Genomic DNA, 14,411 nt, shown 5'->3' on the forward strand with positions numbered 1-14,411 from the left:
TAACGGAGCGAGGCTTTTTTCGTAGTTTTTTTTTTTAGTGTTAATAGGTGGTTATGATTCTCGAACCAATTGATGGAGCTATATGAATAAAGCAATAGGAAAAAACCAAGTGGGATTTTTTGCTCGTGTGGGATGTAGTAGTTTTGTGTTCAGTTGGATGACAAAGAGTGCGAGATATAAAAAGAAGGTGCTTTTGCACAAGTCTTGAGTTACGAGACTACAGGGGATGTGGGTGCTTGGATGTGTTCGTGTTCAGGAGGGTTTTCTGATATTCAATGGGTAGTGGATAAAAACAAGTGAGAGAAAAACGTAGGTGTGAAAAGAGTATGCATGTATAACTACGAGACGAGAAAGAATAAGAAAGATAAAAAAGAAAAGCACAGTGAACAAGCGGAGGGGAAACAGTTAGTTCGTTAACATGAGTCAGGAAAGAGCTGGTGGAGCAGAGGGGGAACAGGCGTGAAGGAGATGATGATCAGGGAGAGTGTAGAGTTGAGGACGAGGAACAGAAAGGAAAAAAAGAAAGAAAGAGGGTCTTTGGTGGAGAAGAAGACCTTTTTGTGCTCTCAGAGAATATGCTCAGGTGTGCGTGTGGGTGTACTTTTTCTTTTGTGTGGGACTACCGAATGCCTATTTTATCTTCCACAAACTGTGAAAAGGAGGTTATCCAGGGGAACAAAACGAGACGAGAAAATTGGATGGACGGATACAACAGGGAGCAATCAACAGCAAGCAATGTAAATGAATAAATAGATGTAGATAAAAATATGCATTCTCATACGTAGCTGCTCCATAGGAAGATAGATAGTGCCACACCAAGACTAATAGCTCTAGTAGGCGCAAGTCAAACAAAAGAAGCACCCATCGGTCCATGGTCTACGGTCTTCGGTCTACGGTCTTCGGTCTATGGTCTTCAGTCTACGGTCTATGGTCTCTGGGCTATGGATCATTGGCCATGGTCCTGCCTGCTCTTCATAGCTCACGGGGGACTCAAATAGATTCGCGGGCCCTCTGGATTTGAAGTACATACGATACAGGGTCATTATCACGTGTGGTTACCTGTTGGGACCGTATTCACGAATCAAAACAAAAAAAACCTTGCGTCGAATCCATTCCATTCATCCTTCCTTCCCTATTCTCACAATCCCCACACCTAAAGTCATAATGTAAGCAGTGCACCCGCTGATCCAGAAGAAGCTGATTGAGAACATTCAATCCCATTGTCGACGCCAGAGGATTTTTTTATACGTGTTCTGTTCAGAAGAACAGGAAGGCAACACAATAGGAGGCTATCAGGATATCACAGCAGAAACGTATAGGAGAGCACCATTGTCAGCATTTTAACCGAGGAAGATATGGGATGAATCGACTCTAGAGCGTTAGGGGGCGGTTATGCAGCCCGCATTTTTGATCCTATCGCTATCTTGTTGTTATCATTGGTTTCCAAGGAGGACATTTTCAGCGAACCATTGAGCCATGCCAGGACATGCTACACCGCTAGCTTACCAATGGACGATCCATTGATCATGTTATTCATGGCCTATGCTTTATTATCTCCTTCAATTGTTCAAATGCAACATTTAGGGCCGATATCGAGAACAAGACCGCCACCATCGAGGAGATCCACGACGACTCTGACTCTGAGCAGCAGGTTTCTTCTTCTTCCCGTGTCCAGTCCCGCGGTGAGATCAAGGCTCGCAAGGCCCTCAGCAAGCTCGGACTCGTTAAGATCAAGGGCGTCACCCGCGTCACGATCCGTCGCTCCGGTCAGGGTATCTTGGCCATCTCCCAGCCCGATGTCTACAGGTCCTTGAACTCTGACACCTATGTTGTCTTTGGTGAGGGACAGACCGAGGATCTCAACAGCTTGCAGTCTCAGCTCGCTGCTGCCTCCGAGGTCCTCAAGGATGCTGGTGAGGCCACCGAGGCTGCCACTCCCTCTGCCGACGCTGCTGATGAGGAGGACGATGAGGAGGTTGATGAGACAGATGTCAGCAAGGAGGACATTGAGCTCGTCATTGCCCAGGCAAACGTCAGCCGCTCCAAGGCTGTCAAGGCCCTCAAGGCCCATAATAACGACATTGTCAACGCCATCATGGTAAGCGCTTGATCCACCCGGTCGTCGGCATGCTCCACTTTTCGACGCGTCAAAGGTCATTTTTAGGATTACTAACACACGTTTTCTGCTTTTTTCTCACATATCTGACAATAGGAGTTGACTATGTGAAACCCACAACGTTTGAAGTATTAATCGGTCGGTCATCCTATCATTTTTCGTTTTTACTTTCCACGAACCAAGAAAAAAATCTAAAAAGGCGTGAGCGGAAATAAAAATCATCAAAAGCACTGTTTGCCCATGTCTCGCTTATGCTATTATGTACTATTGTATGCTATGCTATGCTATGCTATGCTATGCTATGCTATGTTATGCTATGTTATGCTATGCTATGCTATGCTATGCTATGCTGTGCTCTTCTCAATGCTTGGTGCCTGAAAAAGAAGAAAAAGTGACTGGCAAAGCGTGTTTGTTTCCACAACCGGGAATATAAACTTGAAAGCAGGCGAACCATTTTGCCCATCAACCTCAGCGCAACCCATCCTAGGACAACGAGAGTGAAGAAGGACAGAACTGCTTATGGCATCAGCGCGGTTCAAGAACGTGATTGCAAGCCAACTGGCCAAAGTCACAGGAGGGGATGCTTCGGCCATTGCAAAGGCGATCGATCGACCCAAGGTCAAGGGACACGGAACGTTTGCGGTACCCCTGCCTCGACTCTTTCTTTTGACCAATGTTCCCAAAAAAAAAATCCTTGATGGAGCCGGCAAGCCGGATCGACTGCAGGATAGTGGACCTATAAGCAAGAATCATGGTGTACAGGATATGAAGGCGCAATTGCTCGGGAGGATACAGCATGAGGTAAGAACAAACGATGCAGGAATCACCGATCTAACGGTGCTTGGGCATTAAAAGACCGATACCATTCTATCCTATATTCTCTTTTTGCGTCTCTACAGTTTGATATGACTGGTCCGATCCGATCTGTCAGCCCTGTGGGCCAGTTCCTGAACTTCTCTGTCGACGAACGCCAATACACGCGAGACACCATCCAGGATGTAATCAGAGCCGAAGAGACAAAAGCGCAATACCTTTCACAACTATCGTCAACATCAGCATCATCTCCATTATCAAGATCAAAACAGTATGTGGCAAGTCTTGGCTACGGCATGGATCCAACCATCGGACAGGGCCAAGTGATCGCCATCGACTATAGCTCCCCTAATATTGCTAAACCCTTTCACGGGGGACATTTGCGTGGAACGATTCTCGGAAACTTTGCCACAAGACTGCTGAGAGGATTCGGATATCAGGTCGTAGGCATCAACTATCTTGGCGATTGGGGCAAGCAGTACGGTACGTTTCATGGGTGAAAGGCGAAATTGATCCGATGGCCATTTTACAAACAATACACAATGACTAAGCAAGCTTGCTCTGTCCGCAAATATTAGGTCTAATGGCTGTGGGATTCGACCGCTATGGAGACAGGACAAAGCTGCATCGGGACCCCATCAAACATCTGTACGACGTCTATGTCAAGATCAACCGCGACATCACCGAAAACCCTGAACTCGACAAATTGGCTAACCAATACTTTAAGCAGATGGAAGACAATGAGCCCAAGGTCCTTTCCCTTTGGCAAGAATTTCGAGCCTTGTCGATCGATGTCTACAAAATCATGTACAAGCGGCTCGGAATCGAGTTTGATGTCTATTCTGGCGAATCCGAGAGTGCCAAATATGTGCCTCAGGCGTACGATCTTTTGCGGAAGAAAAATCTACTCAAGGAACAGGAGGATGGCGCCTGGGTCGTGGACCTCACAGAGCATGGATTGGGTGTTTGTGCACTTCGTAGAGCGGATGGAACGACCTTGTACCTGACTCGAGATGTAGGCGCATGCCTGGAACGAGTTGAGCGGTTCAAGTTTCATCGACACCTGTATATGATTGGAGACGACCAGAACCTGCATATGAAGCGGCTCTTCAAGATCATGGAATTAGCATTTGCGGAGGAGGCCGCAGCCGCAGAAGCTGCAGGGGCTTTGCCGCACTGGAGTCGTTCCCTACAACATATCTCGTTCGGAAAAGTTCAGGGCATGTCAACACGCAAGGGCAAGGCTGTGTTCCTGGAGGATATTCTCGACACGGCACAGAGCACTATGCTGGAAAAGATGAAGGAGAACGAGTCAAAGTTCGAAGCTGTCAAGGTGTCCTTCCAAGGAATTGCAGGCGAAACCAACAAGGACGAGGAGGATGGCGTAGCATTAGTGGCAGATCAGCTAGGTATCTCAGCAGTCGTCATCCAGGATTTCCAGGCACGCAGTTCGAAAGGCTATGAGTTCAGCTGGAAGCGCATGACTGAGTCGACAGGCAATACAGGCATCTATCTCCAATACGCACACGCGCGTCTCTGCGGGTAAGAGTCATTTCCTTATTTATCAACAATTTGCTACCACTTTAATATCTCAATTGCCCTAAAATTGAGGTACCTATTGCTTCATCTACCTATTTATTGAAAATAGAATCGAGAGCAAATCTGGCACGCCCCTCAATCCGGACGCCAACACCGACCTCCTCATAGAACCCGAGGCGTTTGATCTCGCGAACGCGATTTCGATGTACCCGGACATAACGCTTCAGACCCTTCAGACTTTTGAACCGTCCATGATCGTCAACTATCTCTTTAACTTGTCGCACGCGATCAGTTCTGCAAACCAGGTCCTGCAGGTCAAATCTGCAGTCGAGGCTGGGCAGCACGATCTGGCCGAGGCACGTATGTTGCTCCTCTGGGCTGCCCGTGTGACACTTGGTAACGGTATGCGTATCCTGGGATTAGAACCCTTGGAGCGGATGTGAAAGAAAGGCGCCCGATCACATTCGTACATGACAATTGCACTTGTAAAATAAAAATAGATAATTGTATCTTTGGGCATCTCTGCTGACGAAAATGACATTTTTCTATTTTATAAGTATGACTCTTTTGGAGAGAGGCGCCATTGTCATGGTTTTTTATTTTCATTCTTATTTAACAGGGCGTATATGTACATGTACTTCAACGATATGGGCTGTTGCCCAAAATGCTTCTCTCTTTGAAATTAGACTTTAGGGCTGTCTGGCTGGCTGACTGGCTGTGCGCCCTTGGCGGTCCTTTGGGTGGCCGAGTAGCGGAGCGAATGAACAGGTCCTTGGGAAAAAAAGATGAGCCCAGATTAATTAGATGGCCTGATGCACAGAAAGGACAAAAATGGAAGTTTGAAGCACGCGTGCTCTCAAGAAATAAGCACACATACGATGCCAAAAATGTCATCAAGCTACCTTTCGAAGTGTTTCTTGGTGTGCCACAAAGGAAAAGCCGCACAGCGAGACATAGGAGGTATAGAGAAGCAGAGTGAAAGCGGGTGTTTTCAGGGCAAGAGTCACTGACGTCTGGAGGCACTGCCACAACTAAGGGGCGTTTCGGGGGCCAATAGGGGTTGAGAGACATTTATAGTTTATTGCGAAATGAAACGCCAGGGGCAAGAAAGTCAAACAAACAAACTACCAAGTGCTGTTGGCCCGTATCTCGGAGACAAAGATACATGTCCTTCAGCACCATGGTCTTTGTGTTCAGTAAAATATACACATCAACGTGGGCTGCATGTTATTGCAATAAGAATAATCGGGAGCCAGGTACCTGTAAAAGATGGATGGTTATCATTATTCTGAATCGAGAAGTAAATTCAAGCACTCTTCGTTGAATGAGATAATATACTATACGTATTAGGTTGAGTGGCATTGCCTATTATGCACGCACGGATGCAATACAATTTGGACATGAGTGTGTCGGAACTCTCATCGCTAATCCGATTTAAACGAATGTCGTATCGTCCGTTGATAAGGCGGGATGGGAAACGTAGGATGTTGTACTGCACATGGATATCAGAGGGTCTTCGAAAATAGTATTCTGCTGTAGCCTCTGCCTCCTTCTACCGAGGGGCTACAGTATCTAAGAAAAGCCTCCATCCCTTTCTTCCCCCCTCTCAACTCCATCTGAGAAAACGAGGAAGAAAGAGCTCGGGGTCAGACTCTTTTGTCTTTAGGTCCTGACCATAGTGGCCTAGGAAAGAATGGGGGTGTGGTTGCACAAGCAATAGAAGATTGTGTGCAGCCAGTCGCTACGTGCACAATGTTTTTTTTCCCAGCAGCCGGCTCACTTTGGCGTTTATGCAAAATAATATATGGTTGTTCATGGAGGGTTACCACACATGGGAGTACAGATCGGATGCAGAGTTCGGCAAGCAGTTGGCACGCGCCTTGCGGTATTTTTTTTGGCTGTGGGAGTTCCTTATCTGGGATCTTATTGATGTTACACATATTCAACCAGCTGGATATTACTCAGGCAGTTCCCAACAGTCGAGGCACGTTTGACCATCTCGCATCGAGAGCTTCTCGATTGCTTTTTGCAGACATGGACATATTTGCTGTAGGTCTATGTTCATGCGGCAAGTGGACTAGTACAATAGGCAGGATGATTAGTGATAATCCTAGTCCAACGAGAGTGGGATGGGGAAGAAGGGCGTAGGGTAGATGTATAGTACACATGGAAAGTTTGATCCTCCGCCGAACATTTGTACTAGCCCGAGGTTCAGACATTAGACTACTGTGGGACGGAGTTGTATGCATTGAATTGATCCATGGGCTTGTTTATTATTCAATAGACCATACTTCTGAATGGGAAATTGGTTTTCAATCGGAGACACTTGATACACGGCCAAATTAACAAAATACGTATCCTTGCAGGAACCATTTAAATAGGCCCCCCCTCCCTCTTCTTTCTCCTCAGAATCCCACCCACTTTTTCACTTTTTTTCTCCTCCCTCTTTTTGTCGCTCTGTTTCCTCCCACAGCTGTGCAGCACAACTAAATAACACATTCACTATACACGCACATTCTTGTACTTGCACGCCAATTTCACACCGCCTGTCACATTAATTGTGCCTCAATATTTCCCGCCATGAAACACTCTACTCTTCTCTTGCTGTTGGCTTTCGTCAGTGCCTCAGTCATCAACTCCACTGAGGCTGCTCCATTCTCGCGCATCTTAGCCTCACACCAGCCCGCCACCGCCTCTCAGGAACCCCAACTCGATACCAAACAACAATCACAGCCCTCCCCCGCTGGACGTATCCGACTCAAGTCTCGGTCTCATCCTTCCTCTGCCTCCTCCCCTTCTCAGCCACATCACGTGCGCTCAACAAAGATCGACAAGCTCCTCTCAGAACCCGTAGTGGCCGCTTCATGGTACCACCGCACATCAACTCGCTCTCTCCGCCAGCTCACGGCCGCGAGCAATCTCCAGGGCCACGCTATTATGGATGAAGAGGACGACGATGCCGGAAACGAGCTGTTGGATACTGAAACCGAGGGATTGGTCCGCCCCGATGAGGACGATACTATCGAGGGTGAGATCTTGGAGGAGGAGGAAGACGACGAGGAGGACGATGGTGAGGACGAGGACCAGGAGGAGTCCCAGGTCCAAATTACTCTCGAGAAGAAGATCGCGGCTGTTGAGGAGAAGGAGGGTTGGTTGAGGGAGAACGGTCTCCAGGATGGGGATTTGGTCCCCGAAGAATTGGAGGATGAGGAGGATGAGGTTGAGGCGGTGGTGACGGCCTATGGTGGTCGCTCTGCCGCTGCCGACTTGGCTGCCGGCGGTATCTAAGGAGGAAGACTCTTTTTTTTTTCCCTTCACTTTTGAAGTCCTTGAGGACATCCACCCCACTCCCGGACCATTTGTAAATATCGAACTCGTGCATTTTACACTCACATGCGACATACACTATACACAGCATATACACGATAACCGTTAGGGGGAAGCAACCTTGTACAAACAGACTTCCTTCTCCGCACATATCTTTTTATTCACTTTGCCGCCACCATATAAACAATAGAGATTGAATAAATACATGTAAACAAGAAGCTGAAAAAAAGTCTTTGCCGCTGCGGAAAATCTGTACCTTTTTCCCCGGGTTGTTGTTGTTTGTTGTTGTTTTTAAAGGTGTCGTTCGTCGGTATGGGAACCCCGAGCGCAGAAGATGTAAACGCCGCTCCCCTGTTAGTCTACCGTGCACCCTCTGACACATGCTGCCGAAGCAGGAGGTGTTTTTTGCCCTAACCTGCAACACCATTCTTATTGAATCAAATTGCGCCCCGTGTATCTTTGCCACAATACCGGGTCTGTCACACTTTCTTTTTTCTTCCCAGCAATGTATGCAATCCTCTAATGGGTTATTACGCCCCTTTCGTCTTCATGCTCCTCTAACAAAGTGGTTTTATTGCCGTCTATCAATTGAACATCCATAGGGAACAGGATCCTCCTGAGCGGCAATAATCCGCTCCTTGGTTTCGTGGACTAACTGTCTCCAGAAATTCTACTGGACCAGCTTCTGAACCGAATGCGCCGCGTTCAAGAACGCAGCCTTGAACAACTCGCCCACATCTCTTAGCTGTCTCCTCTGCTTCCACCCGGCGAGAACCAACCCAGCCGCCGTGCCCAGCCCCACGGCCGCACCCGCGACGCCCAACCAGAACCCCTGTCGATGATGACGCCCATAGGCCTCCGAATACGGTCTGTTCGAGAAACTGACCATCGTGTACAACGGAATCACCCTTGTCGGGACCAACAAATGCAACCACGACTCGATCTTCTTGCGCATCAGGTACACGGGCGATGTGACCCCATGACGCATCTCCGTGTAGTTGTACAAGGCCAGTTCACAGATCGCCTTCAGGTCCTTCGCGCGTCGGTCCGTGTATGCCTGAAGTGCTTGCTCAAGGGATTTGTCTGAATCGCCTTGCTTGGTTGATTTCACGTTGAACTCTGAGAGAAGAGAGTCCAGGATGCGGACGTCCTCGAAGCCGCAGTTCATGCCTTGGCCATAGAACGGGACCATGCTGTGAGCAGCATCGCCGAGGATGATACAGCGGTCCTTGTAATGATATGGGTTCGCCTATATCGAAATCAGTTTGGTCCGCGGTAATGACGTGGACATGTATACGTGAGTAACCAATGTCAAGAGGAAAGCATTTAATATCAAAATGAGAGGTCTTCAAGTACAGCAGACATACCTTGACCATGACGAGTGAACCCTTGGGGTTCTTGAAGTATTCCTTAATCAAAAAGTCCTTGCCAATAAGAGTGACCGCATCCGTGAAGTACTCTTCAAAGAACGCCATCAGATCCTGTTCGTTGTGGATTGCTTCAAAGTTGGCAAATGGCATGAACAGCGTCACCGTAAACGATTTGTCCTATATCGATTGTCAAACATTTGAAAGCAAGAGACCAAATACAATGAAAACGAATGCTGTCAGAACTAGACCACTTTTGATTTGCAGAGAGATACACTGCGGACAAAACTCATGACCGAGGCAACTTACAGGATTCGGAAGCGCGATCATCATGAACTTGTGACGAGGCCAGATATGAAGGTGCTGGGAATCCATAGCGAACTCGGGCTTGCCATCGGCGCCGATCTTGGGAGGGATACTCAACTCGCAGTATCCGTGTGGGATGTATTCCTGTTCGAAATCCATTCTGCAGCCAAACGATTAAACATCAAGGCAAGAGTCATCAAGCAAAAAAAAACCTCAAACATTCTTTCCACATGCCCCGTTGTTCGTATGGGTTGCTTTTGCTCAAGTACCTGACATAGCGCATTAGTGAGTTCCTGACAGCGGAGTAAGCGCCATCACATCCGACGATCAAGTCTGCCTCTGCTCTGACAACTTCCTTTGTGATCCTACATATAGCCACACACGACAGAACAGAATATTCATATAACCAGTGTCAGCATAGGATGATGACGAGTTACCCATAATCGATCTGCAAGACTTGTTACGCATATAATGTAAAGTATAAAGGCTTTGGACATTACTTGTTCTCGAGCTCGAGGGTTCCTTTATCGAGATTTGCTCTCTTGAGCGCAAGGTTGAACGACACATGGACGTTGCTTAACGCCTCTGCGGCCGTGATCAAATCCTCGTTTAGTTTTGCGCGGTCCACAGAGTTGATACACTAAATATCAAGTAACAAAAAAAAAGTAAAGAGGCAAAGAAGCATGTCAGCACCCTTTCAATCCAATTCCGCACCCATCTACCATCTCCAGTGACGAATATTGTACGCTACCTCACCGTGTACACCATAATCCTGGCTAACAAGCTGTCCCTCCCTTCCGATGTGAAGCATACGGCCGCGCATCGGGAGACCGGACTTCATGATCAGCTCGTCCAAGGCCAATCCTGTGCCCTTCAACGCGGTCAATCCACGGACGGAGAGTGCCAAGTTGATGGATCGGTTCTGGATCTTGGCTTTGTTCTCGGGTAATCTCATATCTAACCATCGTTACCGATTCAAGAGACGTTGGATTAGCGGGCGAACCGACGAAACGATGGACGTGTTCGGAGATGTATGTGTGATAAAGACGCAAAACATGCGAGCCAGTGCATTGTGCATTGGGAGGGGGGGTGGACAAATTTAAATTCGTACCAGGACGGGTCTCGTACAGGTGGACGTTCCACCCACGGTTCGCAAAGTAGACAGCCATCAGCGCGCCAACGGGTCCTGCGCCGACAATCGCAACACTACGAGTTTTGTTCGTCATTTAAAATGGAATCGGGGTGAATGATGTGGAAAGTCGTTTAGGGATGTGGAGGGATGTGGAGGGATGAACTGAGGAAAATGGAATAGACGGACTCCACGACTGTGGGAAAAAGAAAAAAAAAAAAGAATGCTGACTACCTCTTAAGTTCACCGGGCCAATTTCTCGTGTGCTCCTACGCGAAGAAAGCGCGTCCATATTCGTGTTCCATGCATGTACTAGGAAGAAGAGGAGGCATACGGTTGCTGTTGTAGCATCGGGGTCCGTCCCATGGATCTTCGTCCTCTCAGCGCTATGATGCTGAAGAATAATGATTCAGTTGACACTACAGCACCTTTTCCAAGGCTAACGTTCATGTCCCAACAGCACAAAAGTCCAATTGGGCCAAGCAAGTGTCTTTGTTCTAATATGTTTTATTGCCAATCTGTCAAGATTATTATGTAAAAAGTAAAAAAAAAAAAGTGGAGACTGCTCGCTCCTAAAGTCGCGTCCAAAAGAAAGAAAAAAAAAACTTGCAATCCATAACTCCCGAGAAAGCCATTATCGTCTCTTCGATTTTTCACTTTGTCCAGAGCATGCTGAAGATAGTCCTGCAACTGTTATTCAGGTGCGCTATTTGTCGATTACTGTTTTTTTTTTTTTTTTTTTTTTTTACAGCCATTTGTCCTTGACCTCCTTGACCTTCTTTTGAATCTTCTCCGCATCGAGTTCGTTGATGTTCGTGGCCAGACCGATCACATGCGAGTTCCAGGTATCCTTGACCGAGGGCAAGATCCGGCTCTGGATGTACGTTGTCGACTCGTCAAGGAGCTCCTTGGGCTTGTCGAGGATCGAAGCAGTAGGATGTGATGTGAGGGCCTACAGTCATTAGAAGTTGCAAAAGGGCACAATTCAAGACGGGTTGTTAGTAAGGGAGACATTCATTGGCCTCTACGGCTTCTTGAGGAATCGCGCCTAGGGATATGAACAATGTGTTCAGGTACGCTAGGTCTCCTATCCCTGCCCCTGGCTCCTCCTGACCATCCAGGGTGCGATAAAATCCCCAACTGTTCCATATAAGACATGACAATCCAGAAATAAATATCAGCGTCCGAAGTTCAGTCGCCCTTACGTTGCTGATCTTGCTGCCGGGGACAGATCCGGTGAGACGGTTCTGGACGTCGGTCAACTGGTTCCTGACTTGATGCATGTCCGATGAGAGCTCTGCCCTGAAGTGGTAAAGAATCGCTCCCGAGACCAGAAGGCCGGCGAAGATGGTAGTAGGGCGGGACATGGTTATGGGATGGTATAAGAGAGCAAGACGAACGAGGAACGAGGGACGATTGTGTGCATCACCTCACAACGGTCCTGGTGGACTCTGGGACAACACTGGCCGCTCGGGAGGAAGCGTCCTGCAAGCCACACGGCTAGGCAGAGGACCTCTACAAAGTGAAATTATGATTTTCATGAGCTCCGATGGCCGCCACCAATTTCAAGGAGGCCTGCTTCTGGGTTCCTGGCGACCTGCGCAGGCATTGTTATTTATGAATATCCTTGGATCGTTATTATAGTCTCTATACTGCATTCTCGGAGCCTTCACCCTCCTCCATCTCCTTCTCGTCGTCCTGGTCACGTCCCTCATATTCCTTGTCCAGATCACCATTGACCTTGATGCTACGTTTGGCGAGCCACTTGTTACGGTACTTGTGAAGGAAATAAAGGATGAAATAGATCACGAAAAGTCCAGCCGCGACTATAAAGTAGTATGCCGCTGCTATCGGCCCCTGGCTCCAGTCCAAGAATGGGTACACCCTAGATGTGAAACGACAACGAGTAATAATTAAAATCCGTCCATTAGAATCACAATACGCTCTCCCTTTCTTTCCCAATTTTCTTCCAGAGGCACCATCGTGTTCTTACCAAGTACCCTGTCCTGCGAATACAAGAAATGTCATCAGCATATAAAGGATCATAACCGCTGCCACAAAGAGTGAATGCACCGGCAGCAAAAAGTGCCTGTTCAGAATCAACTCGACCACCGCTCCAAAGACTCCATTCAAGGCATGTACACTGATGTTCCGGAAGTACTCCATCCGTGTCCAACTGGCTCTGTCCCATGCAAGGTATGACCAAAAGACGATCGGAATAACCACTGCGTAGGTCACGACGGTTGAATAAAACAGCCAATGGGTGTAGCCCCACCAAGGCGATCCACTCCTGAGCCATTTTGCACGCTCGGATTCTGGTCGACGCAGGTATAATGTACTCCAAACAGTCGAAGCCTATTATATAGAAGAAAAGAATTGCGGCTGCGGGTTAGTATCGCTAGGGTATAGAGAGAATACTTCCAACAAAATGGAAGATTGAGGTGCGTAAACCCTATTAAGATGACCCGTTTCCACGGACGTGGTACGAAAAATTTTCAGCTGTGTCAGTCGACTGAGTTGGCAAAAAGGGCTTCTCACTAATAAACGGAAATGCTGATCCCTTTTTTTTCACAACGTTCTTCGTTGGCTACGAGATGTCACAAACAAGGTGCTTCTCAGATCACAAGAGAAAAAGCATCCATTGCAAATGAAGTGTCCCTGCTTCGCAAGGATGTCGATGATGCATGCGCAACAGGAAGTTCTCGAGTAAAAGAGATGAACAAAGATGTACGACTTACGAACAGGTATGCCATGAGGCCAAAGTAGGACAAGTGCGTAAAGTATTGGAAGTAATCCACCGCTGCTTTTGTGGTGGCCCAGACAATGATCGAGGTAACGAAGGTATAGAGGAACTCTATGCCTCGGACGATCGCAAGTGTCATTGGACTGACGAGGTGCGAGGTGACGATCCTGTTGGGTTGGAAGCGGTTCAGCTTCAGGGCTCGGACAAAGAATGAAGGCATGTTTACGAGGGCGAGGACCAAATTAGGCAGGCAGATTATTTTAATTCAGAAGAGGGTGAGGTAGAATGGTGCAAGGAATGAGGGATCGCACAGTTGTCGGTGATGAGAGGAATGGAGGGGGGATGAGTGCCGGCAACGAGTCCGGGAGCGACAGGCCGGGAGTGAGGAGTGGGTCCAGGGAGAGAGAGAAGAACAAGAGTTGCGACAGAATGGTGGTTGTCGCGGATCGTTTTTAGCTGTGAACAACTCGAACCATCCCCATTACCGCATTACCTCCATAGGCCGAGTGATCTACCCTCGGTCGCACCGTATGTCTGCAACTGACAACTGCCACAGCCTATCTGTCCACCATAGGCTCGTTACTATTGTCACGCATCCAGCCAGGATGTCTTCATGCTCTATCAGGATATTGTTCTCAGGCGTATTTCCCATGAACAGCACCACATCGGCCGTGATAACATCAAATGCCAGATTGCCATCCGATTTGAGACAATGAAAGACTAGGCCAATCGACACGCGTGATAACAGGATACATCAGGCAGACTACGACAAGTCCTCCGCAGCACAGGCTTCTTTCACACTCCACCTTGTTGCTGAAATAGTAACCAACGCCTTTATTTGATCTAGGCTGAGGTCTTCGTGTTCGCTCTCCATCCGTCTTCGCTTTGTACCCTTGGCTGCCTTATTCGAAGTGGCAGTGATAGGCTCAATATTCCTGAGAGCCAGGTCGTATACCCTTTGTTGCTGGTCCTCAGGATCCTCCCGCTCCGTGGGCTTCCAATGATGTTCTTTTGACTAGCTTCACAAGTCCAGGGCATGTCTTGAGCAGCCGACTCAGATGATTTGGAATT

At 47.9% G+C, this 14,411-nt stretch overlaps 7 protein-coding genes across 7 annotated transcripts; 3 read left to right on the forward strand and 4 right to left on the reverse strand.

Annotated features, from left to right (window-relative positions):
* Positions 1-1,116: 1,116 nt before the first annotated feature.
* BC939DRAFT_450838 (NAC domain-containing protein) lies at positions 1,117-2,357 on the forward strand. The gene is made up of 3 exons (XM_051555572.1): positions 1,117-1,166; positions 1,585-2,098; positions 2,213-2,357. Coding segments are annotated over exons 1-3 (531 nt in total). The 5' UTR covers positions 1,117-1,164; the 3' UTR covers positions 2,228-2,357.
* Positions 2,358-2,575: 218 nt separating this feature from the next.
* Positions 2,576-4,966, forward strand: BC939DRAFT_423610 (arginyl-tRNA synthetase). Its single transcript, XM_051553126.1, has 4 exons — positions 2,576-2,917; positions 3,016-3,412; positions 3,508-4,471; positions 4,578-4,966. Exons 1-4 carry the CDS (start codon positions 2,636-2,638, stop codon positions 4,909-4,911), a joined length of 1,977 nt encoding a protein of 658 aa, XP_051412365.1. The 5' UTR covers positions 2,576-2,635; the 3' UTR covers positions 4,912-4,966.
* A 61-nt stretch (positions 4,967-5,027) lies between these two features.
* BC939DRAFT_450840 (uncharacterized protein) lies at positions 5,028-5,392 on the reverse strand. The gene has a single exon (XM_051555573.1). The coding sequence runs from the start codon at positions 5,360-5,362 to the stop codon at positions 5,108-5,110; it is 255 nt and encodes an 84-aa protein (XP_051412366.1). The 5' UTR covers positions 5,363-5,392; the 3' UTR covers positions 5,028-5,107.
* A 1,483-nt stretch (positions 5,393-6,875) lies between these two features.
* BC939DRAFT_450843 (uncharacterized protein) lies at positions 6,876-8,013 on the forward strand. Its single transcript, XM_051555574.1, has one exon. The coding sequence runs from the start codon at positions 7,049-7,051 to the stop codon at positions 7,754-7,756; it is 708 nt and encodes a 235-aa protein (XP_051412367.1). The 5' UTR covers positions 6,876-7,048; the 3' UTR covers positions 7,757-8,013.
* A 335-nt stretch (positions 8,014-8,348) lies between these two features.
* BC939DRAFT_450845 (uncharacterized protein) lies at positions 8,349-10,786 on the reverse strand. The gene is made up of 7 exons (XM_051555575.1): positions 10,580-10,786; positions 10,220-10,425; positions 9,969-10,108; positions 9,738-9,833; positions 9,472-9,628; positions 9,163-9,342; positions 8,349-9,044 (listed from the first exon to the last, which is right to left on the reverse strand). Exons 1-7 carry the CDS (start codon positions 10,692-10,694, stop codon positions 8,466-8,468), a joined length of 1,473 nt encoding a protein of 490 aa, XP_051412368.1. The 5' UTR covers positions 10,695-10,786; the 3' UTR covers positions 8,349-8,465.
* A 300-nt stretch (positions 10,787-11,086) lies between these two features.
* On the reverse strand, positions 11,087-12,046 carry BC939DRAFT_450846 (uncharacterized protein). The gene is made up of 2 exons (XM_051555576.1): positions 11,803-12,046; positions 11,087-11,549 (listed from the first exon to the last, which is right to left on the reverse strand). Exons 1-2 carry the CDS (start codon positions 11,962-11,964, stop codon positions 11,343-11,345), a joined length of 369 nt encoding a protein of 122 aa, XP_051412369.1. The 5' UTR covers positions 11,965-12,046; the 3' UTR covers positions 11,087-11,342.
* Positions 12,047-12,183: 137 nt separating this feature from the next.
* BC939DRAFT_450849 (uncharacterized protein) lies at positions 12,184-13,747 on the reverse strand. Its single transcript, XM_051555577.1, has 3 exons — positions 13,336-13,747; positions 12,591-12,952; positions 12,184-12,482 (listed from the first exon to the last, which is right to left on the reverse strand). Exons 1-3 carry the CDS (start codon positions 13,558-13,560, stop codon positions 12,245-12,247), a joined length of 825 nt encoding a protein of 274 aa, XP_051412370.1. The 5' UTR covers positions 13,561-13,747; the 3' UTR covers positions 12,184-12,244.
* Between the last annotated feature and the right edge of the window lie 664 nt (positions 13,748-14,411).

Source organism: Gamsiella multidivaricata (genome assembly GCF_025024155.1).
Source record: "Gamsiella multidivaricata strain RSA 2152 chromosome Unknown BC939scaffold_31, whole genome shotgun sequence".
Classification (NCBI taxonomy): Eukaryota; Fungi; Mortierellomycota; class Mortierellomycetes; order Mortierellales; family Mortierellaceae; genus Gamsiella; species Gamsiella multidivaricata.